This window comes from Microchirus variegatus, assembly GCF_963457635.1.
Source record: "Microchirus variegatus genome assembly, chromosome: 12".
NCBI lineage: Eukaryota > Metazoa > Chordata > Actinopteri > Pleuronectiformes > Soleidae > Microchirus > Microchirus variegatus.
The window spans coordinates 15,353,951-15,374,257 of NC_139813.1; the positions used below are offsets into that span (position 1 = coordinate 15,353,951).

General features: G+C 41.4%; 2 protein-coding genes across 2 annotated transcripts; both read right to left on the reverse strand.

Moving 5' to 3' along the window:
- Nucleotides 1-440: 440 nt before the first annotated feature.
- On the reverse strand, nt 441-14,714 carry sec63 (SEC63 homolog, protein translocation regulator). Its single transcript, XM_083898238.1, has 20 exons — nt 14,522-14,714; nt 13,287-13,386; nt 11,110-11,224; nt 10,906-11,018; nt 10,732-10,793; nt 10,235-10,293; nt 10,053-10,103; nt 9,829-9,937; nt 9,647-9,741; nt 9,411-9,543; nt 8,716-8,808; nt 8,437-8,582; nt 8,185-8,332; nt 7,822-7,904; nt 7,604-7,672; nt 7,366-7,521; nt 7,095-7,268; nt 6,398-6,598; nt 4,872-4,976; nt 441-2,575 (listed from the first exon to the last, which is right to left on the reverse strand). Exons 1-20 carry the CDS (start codon nt 14,643-14,645, stop codon nt 2,438-2,440), a joined length of 2,274 nt encoding a protein of 757 aa, XP_083754364.1. The 5' UTR covers nt 14,646-14,714; the 3' UTR covers nt 441-2,437.
- Nucleotides 14,715-14,785: 71 nt separating this feature from the next.
- Nucleotides 14,786-19,006, reverse strand: iyd (iodotyrosine deiodinase; the record flags this gene model as incomplete). Its single annotated transcript, XM_083898540.1, has 6 exons — nt 14,786-14,858; nt 16,389-16,567; nt 16,871-17,027; nt 17,866-18,025; nt 18,138-18,344; nt 18,868-19,006. The coding sequence occupies 6 exons, from the start codon at nt 19,004-19,006 to the stop codon at nt 14,786-14,788; spliced, it is 915 nt and encodes a 304-aa protein (XP_083754666.1).
- Between the last annotated feature and the right edge of the window lie 1,301 nt (nt 19,007-20,307).

Genomic DNA, 20,307 nt, shown 5'->3' on the forward strand with positions numbered 1-20,307 from the left:
AATCTGTGATTACAGTCTGGGTTTCCATTTGTATGATATTTAATTGATTTGGGCAGGATTCTGGGGCTGCAGTGTCATCTTTAGGCCTGCAGAGGGCGACAGTTTTCCTGTGTGAACTCTCTTCTCGCAGCAAGTAACGTTGTACAAACCATCAAGCTCCAATCACACCAAGCTAAACTATTGTATCCATATTTAAAGCCAAATCCCAACTTCCTCAATGTGAACACTGACACCATGTTGTGTTTTTAAAGTGTAACCAAACCCCTAAACCACTTTTCCAGGTATCTAGCAATGTTGTTTATTTATCTAGGTGCACAAAAATGCAGTAAATGCACACAAAAAAAAAAGACTTGCTCCATCCAGCATCTCTTTTAAAAGTTTTTATTTGAAATGATTTTAAATACAAATAATATATTTTTCCATTTACAATGACAGTTCCTTTGTAAACAAAAGTGGCAGATCGACAGTCATTGGGTTGTCTGTCCAAACTTAGACGGCCTGTGGGGCCAGGAGCCTGGACAAGGTCTGTCATGGGAGAGATGGTGTTGTATTTAACCTTACTGCAGTTTGTTTGTTTGTTTGTTTGTTTTCCAAACAGCGTAAATCACTGATGCTACATTCTATTGCAGAGCGATAAATACTCAAGAGTACAATATAACCTGTTAGCATACACCTGCTTTGAGCACAAACAACAGGAGGGTAGAGTGCACGCATGTCGGTCTGTGTGTGTGTGTGTACAGTATGTGTCGTGTATGGAGAGTGTGCCCACAGATATTCAAACCGATCTCTCCCACACCAATATGATCGTAGAAAATCGTCAAAAGTGAAATAATTAACCGCTGTAAGGATATTCCGGGTGAAAGGTGTTTCATATATCTTTTGAAAACTCAACTGTTAAGATGTCGACATACAGTGGCGGCGGCCAACAAGGAACCGTACAAGGAAACTCTGATTTTCTTTTTTTCCCCCTACCCCGACACTAAAGTTTAGAATGGAAGAAGACAAAGTTAGATTTGTCAAAATTACATCTTTAAAAAAAAAACTGAATTTCAAGCCAGAGCTGAAGACAATCCTCTAGTGAGGAGGTGCTGGACAGAAGGTGACACGTCGAACACTACATGTTGCTTTTTCCCACAGGTTTTTGTTCAAGACACTTCCTCACATCCTCATCAGTGTGTCAAGAATCTCGTACTCCAACAAGCTGACTCCTTTATACCAGACAAAGCAGTTCTTATTAAAGACTTTGTCCTGGCAGCATCAGTGATATGCATCAAGTCTGTGGAGCCATGGGTTAATCAGGATTATTTTGAAATGAAAACAAAGGAAAAAACACTTAACTTTTTTTTTTCTTTTTTTTTGTTAAATCAAACATAAAACTATTTTTTTTTTAATGCTCTCCCAAGAACCACTGGTGCATAGCACCCAAACTTATGTATGTTGTGGTATTTCAGTTGTATCCATAAGGCCTTTTTGGACAAGGATTATACACTGGAATGTGCAAAAATTGAGAAAGGAAAAAAGAAAAAGTATGTATGTATACATATGGATATCAGTATCTGAGGCCCTGGCTACACAAGTCATTTGTCGTACGATTAAAAGCCGCCTGCTTTACAATAAAAATCGTTTCTTTCAGTTTGATGTGGGCATATATCAGGCGTCATTAACAGCACTAACTTCCTCCATTTGTAGACACATCCTCCTTCAACATATAGCAAGTACAAGTGAGCCTAATGAGTGGGGCTAAAGCTCACACTTCTGCAGTTTTCAGGGTGCAATAAGAAAGTATCACTGATGTGGAAAATATTGGTGCCAAGTGGAAAAAAAAAACTGTTGTGCGAGAGTGAAGTCAGGACTTGCTTACAGAGGTCGCGTGTTTTTGTTAGTTATGCACACAGAGTTATTTAGCAGGTTGCACGTCCCACCTCTCCCGCTCAAGGGAAAGAAAAAAAAAAAGCCCAGATTATAGGTCCTCCAGTCCACAGTGTGACAATCTTTCATACCTGTACAAACACATACAAGGTAACAAACACGCGGGCATACGCACACACACACAAACACACCCTCACGTGCGCACGCCGACACGCACACACGGGGCCTGGTATAAGTATTCACAGAAATCTCTTCCGCCAGCGACAGGAAGTGAAAGAACGAGTCTCTGTAGAAAAGAGCAAAAATGGTCACAGTCCATCAGTCCGCGTCACTGTAGGGGGAAAACAGACAAGAGGGAGGAGGGCTGTGTGTAGACTGCCCCCCGATAATTCAGTGTGTGTAAGTGTGAGTGTGTGGCAGGCAAAGGCTTTGCTGCTCTTCATTCTCACTGTTGAGTGCTGTTGTGGGGTCAAGGATGGTTGGCTCTGTGTATGTGTGTGTGAGAGTGTGTGTGTGTGTGTGAATGGTGTGCAAGCACACGTCTTTATGGATTTCCGCCCGCCCCGTCTCAGTCGTTGTCCTCGTCGTCGTCTTCGCTCTCTTCGATGCCGTCGCTGTCCTCCTGCTCCTCGTCCTCCTCCTCTGTGTCGGGGATATCCCACTGCGGGTGGTTGTCCAGCATGGCTTTGGCCTCATGGACCTCCAACTGGGAAAACACAAGGGGGACAGTGTTTTCAAAAAAAAAAAAGATGCAGATTTGTTTTCTATGTGAAGGCTACGTTCAGATTACCAGGCATGTTTCGTATAAATCATAAGATACTGACACAGTAACACTTTTGAGGTATAGACTTTTATTTTATTTATCCAATATATTTATACAAACCAGACATTTTATAAACGCAGAACTGCTATTATACAGCAGCATGAAATCAGTTTTTTGTGAGGCTAGTACAGTACCAGAAAGAAGACTGCAAATATTAGCTGATAAAAGGCTGTCAAACATATCAATAGACATTATATTGACTTGGTCTTATCCACTGCCTCAGAAATGAAGCCCTTCTCCCTATGAAAAACTGCTGATATAGCAGTCACTGGAGTTTTCCTGGTCGTCAACAACGGATTCATCCTGCCACATAAATCCTGAGCTACTGCTTTCTTCAGCCTCATCATATTCTCCTCTACAACACTTGTAGCATCCATGAGGCAGTGGGTCATCCTGCTCAGCTTTCACGTCGACATGAAGCTCAGCGTCTTCTGGGGATTGTTGTACTGCGCTACTGCCGTCGCTGATGTGCGAATACCTGCCGTCATCGTAGTCACAGGAGTTTTCCTGGTCACTAATAGAAGATTCGTCCTGCCACATGTACGCCATGTTCCCTTTTTCCTCATCACATTCTCCTCCGAGACGCTTTCGCCACATGTGAGGCAGTGGGTCATCCTCCTCACTTTGCACTTCCACCTCTGCAACCTCCTGGGATTGTCGCACTTTGCCGTCATCGCTGACAAATGAAGAACTGCTGCTTTCCTGGTCGCTAACAGTAGATTCGTCCTGCCACATGAATCCCATGTTACTACTTTCCTCATCCTTGTCACATTTTCCTCTGAGACGCTTTCGGCACATGCGAGGCAGCCGGTCGTCCTCCTCACTTTGCACTTGAACCTCTGCAACCTCCTGGGATCGTTGCACTTTGCCGTCATCACTGTCAAATGAAGAACTGCTGCTTTCCTGGTAACTAACAGTAGATTCATCCTGCCACGAGAATCCGATGCTGCGATTTTCTTCATCCTCATCATATTCTTCTCTCGAATGCTTTCGGCAAACGCGAGGCGGTAGGTCCTCCTGCACGCCATTCAGGTGGACTTGTTGTACATCAACGTCGTATGAATGTGAATAGCTGCCGACATCACTGCTGACATCACTGCCAGATGAGTTGTCCCAGTCATCTGGAAGTCGACCCCACCCACTCAACTCCACTTGATCAGCATCATGGTAATCTGAACTGAATCCGCGACTGCAATGTCTGCAGCGTCCAACGCGCTTGAAGTTCCTCTCTTTAACTACGGCAACCGGAACAGGACTCTCATAATGACGACTGTCGATGCCGTCACCGCTCCCATTAAAGTTGACCGAAACACTAAAAATGGACCGTTGCCACCTCTGAGGGGGGTGGTCATCCTTTGGTTCTGCGGATCCAATTGGTGGAATCATGTCAACATGAACGGTGACTTGGCGATGAAAAAGACCTCTTCTCTCCATTGTATCCTGTGTCCTGTTTATTTCTGTCCAATACTTCATAAATCTTATAATAATATCCAGGCTGTACACTGAGAGGCGTAACGCAGTCCTCCACAGTTCGAAGTTCTTGTCTTCTTGGTCTCTATATAGCCCCTTTTTTTATATACACACTTCAAAGGAACAAAGACAAAAAGTATTTCAATCTGTCTTTGAACTATCTTGTATGTGCAATAATGAACTGAGAATGGCAGTTTTACACCTCTTAGTGGACAGAAGAAGAGATGTGAGAGCAGCATTTCACAGATCAAAGGACACTAATGAATGAGTTTTGTCCTTGCCTTGCTGCATCAATATTTTTTAATGTTCGTATTCTGTCAGCCTATGCTGCTACTCCTCATTTGTTGATGCCATTACTATTGTCATGTTTAAATACTTTTAGTTTATGTATCTGAGTGTTTCGTCATGTTAATCAACCTATTGCTGTATATCTGGCATATTTACTTACATATTGATGTCCAATGTCGCAGTGTTTTATGGCATTTGACATCCATTCTGTTGCATTGCTGCCCTTTTAATGTGAACTCTATCTTCCAACACTTCATAAATCACCCTTTTAATTCATCTATACATATATATATATATATATATATATAAACATATACACATATATACACACACACACACACACATATATATAATATACACATAAATATATAAATAACATCACAAAGGTAAATATGACACTGGGTCACACAGAAACACGCACCTTCAGTGGTTTAATCTGGTCCAGTCCCAAGAAGGAATCAGAGCGAAGGATGACAGAATACTGGTAGTTCCCCGTTTTGGAAGGAGCTGGAAACTTCAGCTCTACCTGGAAACACACACAACCACACACACACACATTAGATCTAATCACAGAGCTACAGGGTGCAGTCGCGTGGTTAACAGAATGAAGAGACAGCAATGGCTGGCTTACTGCCACTACTCCAAGGAGCTCTGTCAAAAAGCAAACTAATGAATCATTACATAGACCCAAGTGATCAATGATGACATTTGTTGCCAAATACATTTAAAATCAATGTATTCATCCTCTACATGAGGGTTGCTGGTGTTAATCCCAGCTGACATAGGTGAAGTACACCCTGGACAGGTTGCCAGTCCATCGCAGGGCCTTAAATCTACTTAATTAATCACTGTTATTAGTCACTGCATCACCACATACATGTAAAGAGTACACAGTCCAATGCTGCTGAGTATTATGATTTAAAAAACAGCTCAATGATGACACATAATCTAGCTGCACCTGGATGTAGTGAGGTAGGTTTTAACAAATTAGCCATCGTACAATCATCCCAACTGTAAATATTAGACCAACATAACCCCAAGCTGTGATTACCGTGTCGTACAATTACATATCGCTAACATCCAATTATTAGCACAATGGTGCTAATTATTATGCAGCGTGTGCGAGTGAGGGGAATGAGCACAGCTGCAATTTACTGCTCTGATTTATTTATGAAAGCAGAACCGTCTGTCTGCCCTCCCCAAAAAACACATCAGTCAGACACAGCACACGAGCAGCCGCGCGAACACACAAACAGAAGGAATTGCTGAAGTGACAGTAACCGACTGTGAATACGTAACATACGTGCGGGTCGCCTCTCGCTATTACACTCCTTCAGAGCAGAGCTTGTCAATCAGAGCAGGCCTCATTAAGCCGTTACCTCACAGTCAATCCTTAGTGTTGCTCGGGATCAGAGGTGCAAATCAAACACACACTTACATTTTACATATCAGTGCATAAGGTTGCCTATCAACACTGTGTGAGAGGCTATGAATTAAGAGGAAGAAATCATGGAGTAATACTATATTGATTCTATGAAGTGCAGAATTGATATGGAAATATTCTCAACAGTGGTTATGTGTTGTATTAAAGCCTCCAACCACTTGACTCTCTACCCCTCGTTCCACTCCTCACACAAGATAAAGAAAGCATTATGCCCACTATATTGTAATTTTTACTGTTTCTGTAAGAGTTTTTCTTTAAACAGAAAAAAAAATTGCAATATGAAGCCATTCTTATAATATTCAAATATATTGTAATGTCACCTGAACATAATGATATGTACACAGCCCTAATGTTAATGCAACATTAAAAAAGAGCTGATTTAATCACAAATTATAACACAAATCTGTACCAATAGAGTACCAATCATCAGTCAAGTATGTGTACCACCAAGTATCAACCTGTCCCAATACTTTGGGCATCTAAAAAGTACAACACACACTCACCTCCTCTGAGTCTTTTAGTGTGCAGACATGGTAGGGAACAGAAACGAGGGTCTGATCCCGGCGGTCGGCGATGTAGAGCCACCACCACTCCTGCTTCTCCTCGGGGAAGTAAAGGCTGTAGACGGGGTGCGTCACCTTTGATTTGGTCTCGAGCAGGGCCCTTTCTCGCCGCTGAATGCTTTGCTGCAGTGCCTCCCACTCCTGACAAGAGATGTGAAAAGTGAAGGCTGTTGCTTTCCACTCTCCGGCTTATACGTGAATGACAATCGCGAGCGATGATGCATTCAACAATGACGAAGATTCTCATTATGATGACATAAAGGGGGACATCATGGCCTTACATACAGTAATACTACATTGCATTCTTAGCTTGCACATAGCAAAACGAGCTGTGATTCCACTGGTGCCATGACACTTTTTAAAACAAGAAATTCACCTGCACACAATGGCCAGATGATACTAGCTGTCAATTACACTTATGTCCACTCCGTTTTCCTCTAAATGGGAACATAATTTAGAAAATTGACATCTATATATTCTATTGAAGAAGACAGATTGATTTCAAACCGTTTTTCTTTTTCTTTTGCAAACAGCAGAATCAGGAGGCTCATTCTGCCCTTCAACCTCTCAACATCTCATTTTATGTACAATGCATTACAATACAAACTGCACTCTTATGTATAAAAAGTTGTCCGACCTCCTCGTCGTCACCAGCCATCTCATCCACCTCAGTGTCGCTCTGCTTGTCACTGTCATCGTCTTTTTCACTGGGAGAGTCCTTGTTAGCTTCGCCCTCGTCTGACTCGCTGCCTTTGTCTGAGGCATCGTCCTCTTCCTCCTTTGCCGCTACCGGCGTTGCTGCTACGCTGTCCTGCAACATTAACGTGGACAGTAGGAATTTAGCAAACAGGCAAGTGAGTGTTTTCCCATTATATGAGAATCCAAGCGAGTTGTCGCTGGACACGTACATTTCCTGCCACGTTGCCGTTGGCCTGTTTGGCTTTGGCAGGCACAGGAGCTGCCTTTTTCTTGGTTAACTTTTTCTTCTTTGACTTGGCGGTTTTCTTTGCCCCTTTACCCTTGTTCTGCCACACTTTGGTTTTGGCTTTATTAGCATCTGCTTGCTGAACACACAAAAAAAGGGGGTCAGGAACACTATATGACTGAGCTGTAATATGTTTGAGTGCGTGTGTGTGTAATCCTTACTGCTTCCTCTGTAGTGGCAGCCTCCTCTCCTGTACATGGTGTTGAATCCTGCTCTTTTTCAAACATGTCCTACACACATTGAAGCAAAAAAAAAATTCCATCCAACTGTCAACAGTGCACTCTAGTGGTCAACCATGGAAATGTATGCACAAACCAACAGTATGTTTGTTTCATATAAAGACAAATGTCGGTGTTGACTAAATCCAAACATTCCTTACCGCCATCCGTTTTCTGGTCAAGGTGACGGTTACTGTGACGATAGAGCCTGCTGTGATGTTATTGCTGTCTTCATCATCAAGGACTGCAGAGAGAGAGAATAAAATCAGCCTGAAAATCTGACTAAACAAAATATATTACATTTGCACACAATGAAAGACCACGACTAAATATCTGAAGTTTTCAAACTTGTCTTCATGACCTAAATTATTAATCTCACACTCATCTCATCTTCACTATACTTCATAATTAACCAGTCGCAGCAGACGATCTGTGCAAGTGCTGATGAAGCTGAAAGAGTATTTCAGGATATATATTTTTTGATGCTGTATATGTAGCGCTATGTGTGGATTCCGGGGTCTAACCTTGCAGTTTTGTGTCCATGTTGATGTGAGGGAAGCTGCTCAGTACAGCTATGACCTCGTCGTACTTTTCCTCCCCCAAGAAACGCAACATGCTGCGTCTGTCAGAGTCCTTTAGACTCACCAGATCCTGAAGGCTTCGAACTTTATACTGAGGAGCGGGGAATAACAAACATTTATGATATAATGACTTTGACAACAAAGTCAAACAGTATGTGAGCATGTGCAGGTACTGGGCAGGTACTGGGCAGGTACCTTCTTGGAGATGCAGTAGCGAAGGTGCTCCTCCTCAAAGTGGGGCAGCTGCAGCAGTGGCGATTTTGCCTCCTGCAGACCCTGCACTATCATCTGGGTTAGTTTCATACAATTCTCTATGGTGACAAGTCGAGGAGCATGGAACCCTGAAACAACAAAGTATTGTTGATACACAGGAAGTTGTGTGTTTATTTGCCACCACCAAATATTTAAACGATTCAAACCTGTGACAATCCTGTTGACAGGATTTATTTGACATATTCATAATAGTCCGTTTACCTCCTCGACTGTTGGCCATCATTGTGAGCTGACAGCCAACGTTGATCATCTCCTGCAGGAGAGCCGGACTCTTCCTCACCACAAACCTCTGATCTGGGAGCAGAAACACACATGCATACCATGTTCTAAGAAACATGTTGACTGACCAGCAACTTTTAAAGAAAGAATAAATATTTAGAAAGATTATTGTTATGAAAAAAATGTTAGGGTTACCATCTCAACATTAATTAGGGGTCCGTGAAACCATGACATGTATTTGAAACCACTTTGTAAATATAGCTCTGAGATGGTGCAAATTGAATCACAGGATGACTCTTTTTCATACTCTCATCTGAAAATCACAACACTGGCATATAGTAGGTCATGTGTTTACATCCTAAAAAAGTGGGATACTTAACTTTTATAAGTGTACAAAAAACAACTTGTTTAGACAACTTGAGCTGCGGGGACTTTGCCTCTGTATAGCAGTACGACTAACAAAAGTAAACAAAAGTGATTGTGTACGTTTCTCAAAAATGCCCAAGCAGCAACCTATTTCCCAATTCTGGAAAAGTAAATGAGTAGTTCGTCTGCAGCTTTGGAGAAGTACAGCATCACATGGAGCTACACATGCAAATTTACAGTGAACACATTAACACACAGCATTTAAATTCTGAGGTAGAATGGCAAACATCTCATATTTTTTAGACTCCTACCTTCCTCCAACTCCTCTGATATATCCATACGAGCCAGGTGAGCAAGCACTAAAACCCTGGCCTTTAAACTGTAAGGATAACAGAATGGAGGCTCCTTCTTCTTGACGTTGATATTTCCTAATTCTCGGATCAACTGCAAAAAAAAAAAAAGACAGCACGGGTTTGGATTACATGCCCTCTCAAATGATTTACTTTTGATTGGTGTTGAAGCACACAGTGGTGATGTTGTAAAATACCTGTGGCACTTCAATGTTGTCCGTTGGTCGTATGGTGGCTTCTTTATTGCTGCGGGGGTCAAACTCAAACGCTGCGGTCAACACCATACCCAACCCTGTGGTTTATATAAAGTCAGAAATTAGAAGTTGACGAAAAAAGAGAAAAATGGCACATGTAAAGTGGATCTGGAGATTAAACTCACTCTTCATGTTCATGTTCGGTGTCTTGTACATAAAGTGCATGAAGAGCTGGGTGGTATTGATGAGGATCTGGTCTCCACTGTAACGGATGGAGCGGTACCACCATGTGCCCTAAGATGGAAAAACACACAGGAAAGACGACATAAGATATGAGGTATAAGAAGAAAAACAGGCAGCTATCGAAAACCTTCTGTTGTATGGAGACTAACTTTAAATAAAGACTTACCACAACAACAGGAAGGATGACCATAAATGCTAACCCATATACCAACAGAACCTGGAAAGAAAACAAGAACCATCAGACCAAATCCAGAATTAAATCAAGTGATCAAGGAAAAATTAGCGTCTACTACTCAAATACAAAATTTAAGGAATGAAGGAAATGTTCAAGAATCAGTGAATACATACCAGCATCGAGTTCTTCTGGTCAACAATCCAGGCAGGCAGGGCAATACCAAAGCTGGTAGCTAGAAAAGAAGACATAAGAGACAATTAACCAACTAAATTTGCTGTGTCATTTTGCAACAGCACTGGGATGCATATAATTTAAAACAATCAATCATTTCTCAGTAGCACAAATTGTATAAAAATAATACTTTTGGTTCACCTTAAAAAATAGGAGCAATAAATAAGCTGCAAGTCCGTTCATCTGCGAGATACTTCTATCTGTACGTTAAATTTTGTAATCAAACAATACTCAATATCTGTATTGGTCTGGCCTTTGTCAAAATCACTGGGCAGATACTAGAAGAGGTTAACCATAATTTCTGATACAGTCCAAAAACCATAAATATCACATACACACTCCACTAACGGCAGATTGTAAAAATGTAAATTAAAATGGCATCAGATGATAAAGACGCAAACATCAGCCCAAATAAAATGTCAAAAATCCCACTCCTTACCTCCTGGACCATCAGGGTTGCCGTACATTTCCCAGTTCTGACGCGACTGTTCATTGGTCAGACTGTGGGGAGGGGAAACAAGTAAAAGTATGTTTTTGGTGATTATTGTAATTACTGAAAACAGAAGCAGTTTGGCTGTCCGGATTACGAAGTCATGACACGAATGACACTTACGCAGCATAGGCTTTGCTAATTCTCATGAATGTGGCCTCATCGCCACGTTTGTCGGGGTGGTACTTGAGAGAGAGCGCATGGTACTGCTTCCTGATTTCTGACAGAGACGCACCCTGGAGATGAACAAAAAAAATTACAGCAACTCAAAAACTGCTGACAGGTGCAGACATTCAAATCCAAGTTTGCTTGTTTTTTGGTCTTTACCGGGTCCAAGTTGAGGACTTCATAAGGATTGTACTCCTGGTACTCTCTGTCCAGCTTGGACACCTTGTACGCGAGCAGCAGGAACACAGCCCACCCAAATAGCAAGGCTGCTTTCCTGAGAACAGCAGCACACAAACAGGAAAGAAAATGTCACACACAGACATCTGCTTTCTTTGGAAACATCAGACATGACTAATTTTTGTGAGACATTTTCTTGCTGCGGTTCAAAGATAACACAATTATTCAGCAGAATCCATCCTGCAATGTAAACCATCTTTTAGCACGATGCTGTAATTTTATCTCAGATTAAAAAAGCTCATCATAAAGATAATTCATACAAGGAGAAGAGGCAGGATAGTAGCATACTGTTGTTTAGGAAATGCATCCAAGTTGATCTTGTTTCCATGACAATGGAAAAACCTGATGGCCTGCTCTGCAGCATCTGTTGCCATAACAACGACACTCTCGAGTTGTCAAGAGTATCTTAACCAGAAAACGCATGATAGATTATCACCATAATAATGATACAGCTGTGAAGAGGACACACATACTGATATGTTTTAAGATATTATGCTAAAGAAAATCATGTTGATTCATACCACTGAATAAACATGACTCACAAGGTTCAGTCAGAAATCATGTAACAATGTAAAGAAACATTTTATAAAATAAACTAATGACAGAACCATAGTAGAAAGTGGATGCATGAAGTTACTACACAAGCGACAAAGACAGACACAGAACAAAGGATACTCAGACAGACGCACTGTAAAAGGAGGCGAATGAGTGACATAAAACAAGCACAGACACACAAATACCCACACTTACATTCTGTAAGGAAACAGAGTCATGTTAAGTGTAACAGAGTTTACACCAGCACTGGTTTACGCCAGCACCACGCGTCAATGTAGAGGTTTACACAAGAGAGTAACTCCAAGTCAAGAGTGCTACACACAGCATGGTCTATGTCTAAATCTTCATCGCCTGAAGACACACACTGGGACCACGTACATAACTGAGCTTAACATCCGTCCTCAGCGATGCCATCACAGCCAAATCACAATGTACAGGTCTGAACGGTCCTAATGTGTCCTGAGGGCATCCTCAGATCTGATCACAGAAACCACATTCCTAATGTCCGTGGTTGGAAGTGGTTTGAGGATGCTTGTGTCCAAATTCCTGGGCATGCAAAATCGGTCCTCGGGATGGATTAGAGACCACCTCCTCAGCTGATAATTTCACTGTGTTCTTACTCTATACAGCCTCAACATTAGCACCGATTGCCATACAATTATGGTTAAACCTTTTTTCAGCGTGAGGTGAGTTTGATTAACTGTAGCTCTCCTACTTGCACACACCAAAATCTGCCGACATCTTGTATAATCGGACTTGTTAAATCATATGTTAAAATTTTGCAGTCATAGCATCAGTGTGTATTCGAAGTAAGGGCGGGGGAAGCGTTAACAGGAGACGCATCCAGAAACCATTTTAATGACAGGTGTGAACAGTCATACTCGGTGTGACATGACCACGATCGGACGACACACATTAATACCAGATCTGATCTGGGCCTGAGTTATGTGTTGCACAACCAGGGACAGCTCCAGTGATGAGAGGATCACTGAGATTTCAACAGTGCGAACAGACAAAACAAGGCAGGTCTCAATCAACAGAGGTGACGTGGTGTTTGGCAACAAAATGAGAGGGAACCAAACCTGTTATTATACTGAAAAGTGAGCAGAGGCAAATTTTAATTAGATGTATCGTGTGCACAATGTTCGACAAATGACTATAAATAATGCAGGGACCATATCAACTCAATTGGGTTAAGCCAAATTAAAGCTGCTGTCAGCAAAGCTGTATTTTGGCTAACTTTATGCTAACTTCCTGTCCATTGCTGCGGCTAGCACTCTCCTCCTTTATTCTTATGTCAGACCATTAATGTGTTTAGTGAATTTAGTTATTTATTTAGTGTCAAACAGTCCAACTTCAGGTGTCAAGAAGACCACATCTTTTTGGAGTTCTGGCTCCTGATTGAACTAAAAGTAGAGAGCCGAGGGTGCTATGGAAGAATTTTTGAGAAAAGGAAAATGGCGATGTTGACAATCATTCTCTCTCCCAAAATGAGCATGCATTACGTTTATTTCCACAACAAACCATACATTGATTGGACTTACTTTAGTGTTGGGACTATACTCTGTTGTGACTTCATAAACCTGAGACGGTACCACAGACATCTGCCATGTACCCTCCTCAAGCTCTTTAGGCGGAGTTGTTCTGGAAAGGGAGGTGGATGTAAAAAGATTACTCACACACAGTCAAACCAGTCACAGTCAATACCCTGGAAATTTCCTTGGATTAAGTGTTGTAATGTTTTGGTTTGCCTAAATGAGTAGCATAACTCAAAAAGAAAAGGATGGCTTTAAATAAAGTTATCTGGGGATATAGGTTAAGGCAAAGGGAAGAAACAACTACACAGTTGTGTAGTTAAACAGTTGTATTTTCAATGCATGATGTGTCTACAGGACTGTACTGTTTAAGAGTTGACAGACAAGCTTAAGTCAAGCTCCAATTCAATATTGCTGTGTTGATCCAAAACATGGGTTGACCCAAAATAAAAACATGATGTAGTGTTATAACTGTGGAACTGCTAATAATATCAAATGATTACATTAAACTGGTATAGAACAAAGAACAATAACAGCAGATGACAGATAATTAAACTGCAGCCTTCGAAAAGCAATCTGAAAAACAATTGTTCAGACTGAACACTCTTATGCAAAGACACAGCAGATGACATTGGATAAATGGGAGTTGCAAAAACCTGTTTGTGCCTTTCCTACTGAATTTGACTGAAATGTCACCATTAATGAAACACAAGGCCTCACAAGGTATTTTGGTGCATTTGTAAGTAGCCAATACTCAAATTAATGTGTATGTAACTTTAAAACACAGGTCTCATTTTGCTTAGCCTTCCTAAAGCCATTCTGTTACATAACCCATATTGATAAGCTCAGTTGTTGACAAACAGATGGCCACACATAAAGGTAAAGACATATGCTGAAGCTTTACCTGTACTAGCCTGTGCTATACTTATTATTTAAACAAAATTATATGAAGGGAACGTGTAAGTGCAGATAGGTTGTTAGCTGATAGTGGGTAAAGCAGAGTGTCAACATTGATTGACCTGTTCTATGAACATCAGTAAATGAGTCGTGGACTGGCTAGCATCAAGTTAGTACATCTAGTTTAGCTGTGTAACCTCCGCGTGAAGCTAACCAGAGTAACAAACTGCGCTGCGGCTACCTTGAATGAGCCATTGTGTTGTGTGAACACTTCACGTTCCACTGGCTAGGGTTAGTTAGTCAGTTAGTTTAGCTAAGTTAGCACAGAGCCAGACATTGGGCCTTACCAGCATTCTGATCCCGGGGCCAGATGTAATATGTGGCTGGGATCACAATAAGTCCGACGAAGGACGTTAGAAAATAGAAAAAGGTGTTGCCGCTGTCGTCGTACTGGAACTGTTGCCCGGCCATTTCGTAGCGGCGCTTGGGTCTCCCTTCTTCTCCACCACTGCGCGTCCCCTCCTAACCCAATGTGTGCGACTTGACAGACCGTTAGCTAGCCAGCTAGCATCCAGCCAAGAGCGCTCTGTCTACTCGGTGGTGTACGTGGTTTACGCAGGCGCAGTGTGGATTTTCTTCTTCGTTGTCGGCAGATTCACCGCTTTCATCCAGTCGTACCGACACCTAGAGGTGACGAGGATGACTGCAACGTCATTCTAACTAATCAAAAAACTACATACGGATATCTGCAATTAATTTTTTACAGGTCAAAATGACGTCATAGATATCCGTAACTCAGTTTGTTCTAGTCAGAATGACGTCACCATTGCCATTCATATGTATGGCGTTTGTCATTATTAATTAATATCTACAATATATATAATATATCTACATCATTATGACTAGCCATCATTTTAAATTCAAGATATCTTTAATAATCCTCAATTCAAGATAATAATAATAATGAAAATGTTGTCAAGTAAAATAACTGAATTGCAGATGTCTGAAACTGTAGTTTCGACTCGTAAGAATGACGTCAAAGATACAACTCCAATTGATATTAGTCACATTTGCCTTCATTTAGCTTTATACCAGGGGGTCTCAAACATGCGGAGTTAATTCACTTTAGCACTGTTGAAAGCCAGCTGCATCACATGCATGGCGCATTTTCTTGCACATAACGTCTTTAGGCATCTGAAAGCATGCTTGTCGAGTGTTGCATTGCACACACTGGTGCCTTTAAGTCACTGGCCAAGTTTGAAGCCTGTCAATCGCTCGTTTCGGACAGTTATGTGACTAACAGACAGACATTACTTGAATTAATAGTCTTTTCCTCCCTGTTCTTGCAGACAAAGGACAGATGGGCCCACGAGACAAGAAAGCAGTTGAGTAAACAAGGGGATGATAGGGGACTAAGACACTGAGAGTACTTCCATCTGGGACTGAGGTGATGAGAGGAGTTTGAGGGAGAGGAAGAATCCAGATGGATTACGGAATGAGGATGTAGGAAATCCTCGAGCTGCAATTGAGAACTTTGGACTGCCATGAAGAAAGATGGGAACAGGGCGAGACTGAGGAGATAAGAGGACGAGTAGAGCTGTGATAAAGAACTTCAAACTGTGGAGGGCAGCATTACACCTCTGTGTACAGCCTGTTGGATATGATTAGACGAAGAAAGATGGGACAACAGGCGTTCCTTTAATTAATTGAGCAAGACCATAGATATCATTTCTAGGACACCAAAGATATTAGCACACATTACTGCCCCTCTGGTGGTGGCATGTGGTATTTCCTTCAAATATATGAGTGAATCCCCCAACATGTAGAATAAAAGGTGGATTAAACAGTAGCCGTGATGTTGCATCACTGCCATGTCCTCTTCATTCCAACAAGGGGAAGTATCTGGGGCTGACTTTGATGTTTGATCTTTTTTGTTGTGATTTCTGGAAAAACTATCAGTAAAATGGCTTGGAATTGCACTGAAGGACTCTGGACTGTGACGATGAAAGAAGAGGACCGTTTTTAGTGCTTCTTACAGTTTAAATCATTATTCATTTAAATTTCAGGAGCTTCTATGTCATGTATAAAATTGCTCTATTACACGCCAACACGACAAATCTTTTGTTACTGAATTATAGACTGTTTAGTACGTCTTAATTTTCAAATTACTTTGCTTTTTTTTTTCTCATTATTCTTCATCCTATTTCATCCTACATGTACACGCTGATTTCATCCAGAGGCTTGCGTCCAAAATCGGGCACAGTGGCGTCATGCGCAGGGTAACCAACGGGAAGCAGCATCAGCAGCTTCTCATTGACTGGCCTCTTGAGGAGCAGCCTGAGACGGGGACCACAGTTGAGGGGCGTCGAGGTGACAGTCACAAGACCCACATTCTAATGAGCAAAGAGAAACAATACTCATGTTTCATGTGTGCAATGAGCATATTAATGAACAACAGTATACAATAAACAATGGATGGATGGATGCTCCTTTAAGTCTGATGTGACTAGTGATAACAGACATCATTTTTTTCACATACAGACAAAAAACAATCCATACACTTATTTAAGAGCGGCTCATAAATGTTTGGCGGCATGGTACTATGTACTGCCTTTTACAGTATGTGGACTACATTTATGACAAAGAAAACAGAGATTAAAATGACCTTTGTGTTTATGTGTGATGTACAATAATACCTGCAGTGCAGCCAGTAGTATTCCGCAAGATATGGAGACACTGATCTCATTGTAGTAGTGTGTCTTTTTCTTGTTGTTTGGCAAAATGCCGGACGTCTGTTTGAAGATGAGGACCAGGTACGGTGCAACATCCAAGTACTCCTTAACCCAGTTTGTCCTGCACAAGTAAAGAAAGGCATGTGAAATATTTAACTTTTACGTGAATTAAACTTCACATTTGAGATGAACTCGAGCTTCTGCAGTGAGTGAGAGAGAGAGAGACGCTGCTGTCAGGAGGACACGTCTTTTCCTGATGCAGCTTTCTGCAGAGGTTACTGTAAGGACGTGCATCTTCCATATTTTGACCGTTTGCTGCCGTCTCGCTCAGTACGCTTACATGCACAGTTTAATCGAGCTAAGGCCATAGTCTGACTAAGACAGGCAATCGGACAAGTTGCTGAGTCAGAGTACACATGCGGAGGAAAAGCTCTTTTCTTTTCTGTTTACTTTCGGGTCAAAGACCGGGGAGTCAATTTTGGTGCATGAGCACAACACCAAGTCTGACTCCAGTCCGACTAAGCGTATATACATGCAGGAGTAATTGGACTATGAGTGAATCACATTATCCAGGTACGTTAGTCCGACTAAGACTATCTCGATTTTGGCCGCATCAACGTGTTTACAGGACGTTAAGAAAACCACATTATTGTCTTTGCGCAACTAAAATCTGACTTTTAACACGTACTGGGTGTCTTTGCCTCCATCATCCGTCCGTCATTCGTGACTTAAAAATGCATCACGCCATGTGTCGTGTGGGAACTCAAGTGACATGAAATATTACTACAGCTTCCATGATCAATTAATACTCTTTGTATATGCATAGCCAAAGGATATTTTGGCCACTGAATGTTGTCAGTCAGGGATGTCAGTGCAATAACATACAAAAATGTGTAGCAACTTTTTGACAAATTTGACCCCCGGAGATTAATAAAGTATTCTGATTCTGAAAGTCTTACTTGAATTTGGACAAATCCTGGAGCCACTTTTCCCCCATCCTCTGACGGTAGTTCAGCTCCTCCTCGTCCTCCACAATCAGCCTGATCTGGTGCTTCAAGTCGGCGTCGGATACGACGACAAACGTCCAGGGTTGTGTGTGAGCTCCACTCGGGGCCGTACCTGCCCACAAAAAAAGAGAAAAATGTGTGTGAGGGGGAGTATATTATAAACAACACATATCGGTATTTATCTCAGGTTATAGCACATTAGCAGTGATTTATTTTTGATGTACCTGCAGTGCGGATGACATTGTCAATGACGTCTCGTGGCACCGGCTCCGGGCTGATGAATCGGACGGTCCTTCTCTGATTCATCGTCGTGTAGAAATCCATGCTTCTCTTCAGCATTGTTTCCTCCGGGTAGCGTTGCAGGGAGTAGGGCACATGTGGAGAGTCATCCTCGCTGTCTTGTGAGTCCACACCCTCGTATTCCTCTGAAACTGATAACAGACAGAAAATACATGCCCACAAAATTGTATCAGAATTTCCATCCTGTGTAGTATTTTTTTGAGCTGTATGCTGCTCACAGACAATGAAAAACATGTTAATCAGTACCAATATTATGAGTTATCAGTTGAAACGCGTGGGTGGGATAGCACTATTTACAATAAAGTGTACTTTGTTCTCCCAAAAAACTTGTCTAAACATTGGTTTTGTTGACTTGATATTTGCTCTGAAGATTAACAATGATTTACTGTGCATTGGACCGATGGACCAAGTCACTTTTCTGTGATTGTTGTCCAATATAATACAATATAATATACTTAATATTAAGAGTAAACTATAACCTGATATATCCCAGTTTAGTATGAAGGTTTGTCTAACTCCAGATGTGGTCCATGAGTCATTCATCAACATTGATTAACCAAACTAGAAGAACCCGTTTAGCTGCAGTACAGTACTGGGCCCTGAAGTATCAAGTTCAGTCTAGGTAAGACTAAAAAGTTCCTGCTCTGCTCTTACCGTCCTCTCCATCCTGTAAGTCCTCATCCACCCACGGTCTCGTGTCTGTCTTTGTCTCCCGTGGCTTCACCAGCATGAAGCCTATAACCATGCACAGGATCAGCAGCAGCACCGGTGTGAGGACGGTGAGCAGAGCCATGACTGTCCGAGGTACAGTCAACTACTGTGGTACAGTGAGTGAGTCACAGTTGGATTACTGCTGCGCCTCTAGTAGCGTAAATGTGGTACAGGACATTTATGAGGTCCTTAATCCTTTAAGGTACACAGCAAGAAAAAAGCAAAGGAAAAAATATTTCTTTGCATTTTTTTATCATTTTATTTTATCTACTAATGATAACAATGTTGGTTTTTTTTGTTTGTTTTTTATTAGACCCATAGTATTTTAGATACAGGCCTCTACCAAATGGTTGAGATGTCTGTTCATAATAAACCTGGTTTTCATAATTCATAGTGTACAAGTACAACATTCAGAACAAGTCACATTAAGTGTTAGTGAGTTCAGCTTGATGCAATGAGATGCAATGAGATATATTGACTTAAATTGTGGTCCACCAAATGGTTGAGTAGTACCTTAAAGGGTTAAAAAAACATAGACAGGTTTTTTTTTGCCTTGTCTCTGCAGAACTGTGGTCAAGTTATGGCTGACAGTCGTTTCTCTGTGGTCAAACTAACTGACTATCTGAAGTATATGACGCTGAATTATATTTATACTTCCTTACAGAGGCTTTTACGGTAAAAACCCTGCAATCCAATGACTCGGTTTTTGAGAAAATTAAAGGTCACATCTGTTAAAATGACCCTAGTTTGTAATTATTTATATATATATTTGATTTCAAATGTTACATATATTGCACTGGAAATTCTATGTAACCTACACATATGACCTGGGGGCCAATTAGTATGTACTCTGGCCAGTAGGGGGCCAGTCAAGAGAAGACAAAGCAACTGTTCATGATTTCGTAGAAATGTAAAAATAAAAGTGTCAGTGCTGTGTTGATAGGACCAATGTATGGCTCTTGAGCCATGGGTCAAATGTATTATAGTTACAGTCATGAGTGTCCTGAAAAGAATAGCTTCCATAAAGGCACAACAGCCGAACCGCAGAGATAAGTATATTAACAGAGGATAAAGAACAAAAAAAGAAACTCTGTGCATCTTTAAGGACCTTCGATTCGCTCTATGGTGTCTCATTACCGTATTTTCGCTACGAAAGGAGCAGCAGAAATCCAACTGCGACTCCAAATAACGGCTCACTTGAGCATTTAAGTGCTGGATCCACTTACAGGAGAAAGTGTGTTGTCATAACACCAGGGTTAAAATCATGACACAGCATTAGATAAGAGCGTCTGTCTAACAAAACATTGTACTACTGTATGTCGTGAAAGAATCACACAGAGCTATTACAAGTAGAATACTCCTTATAATCCAACAGGGGGCGCA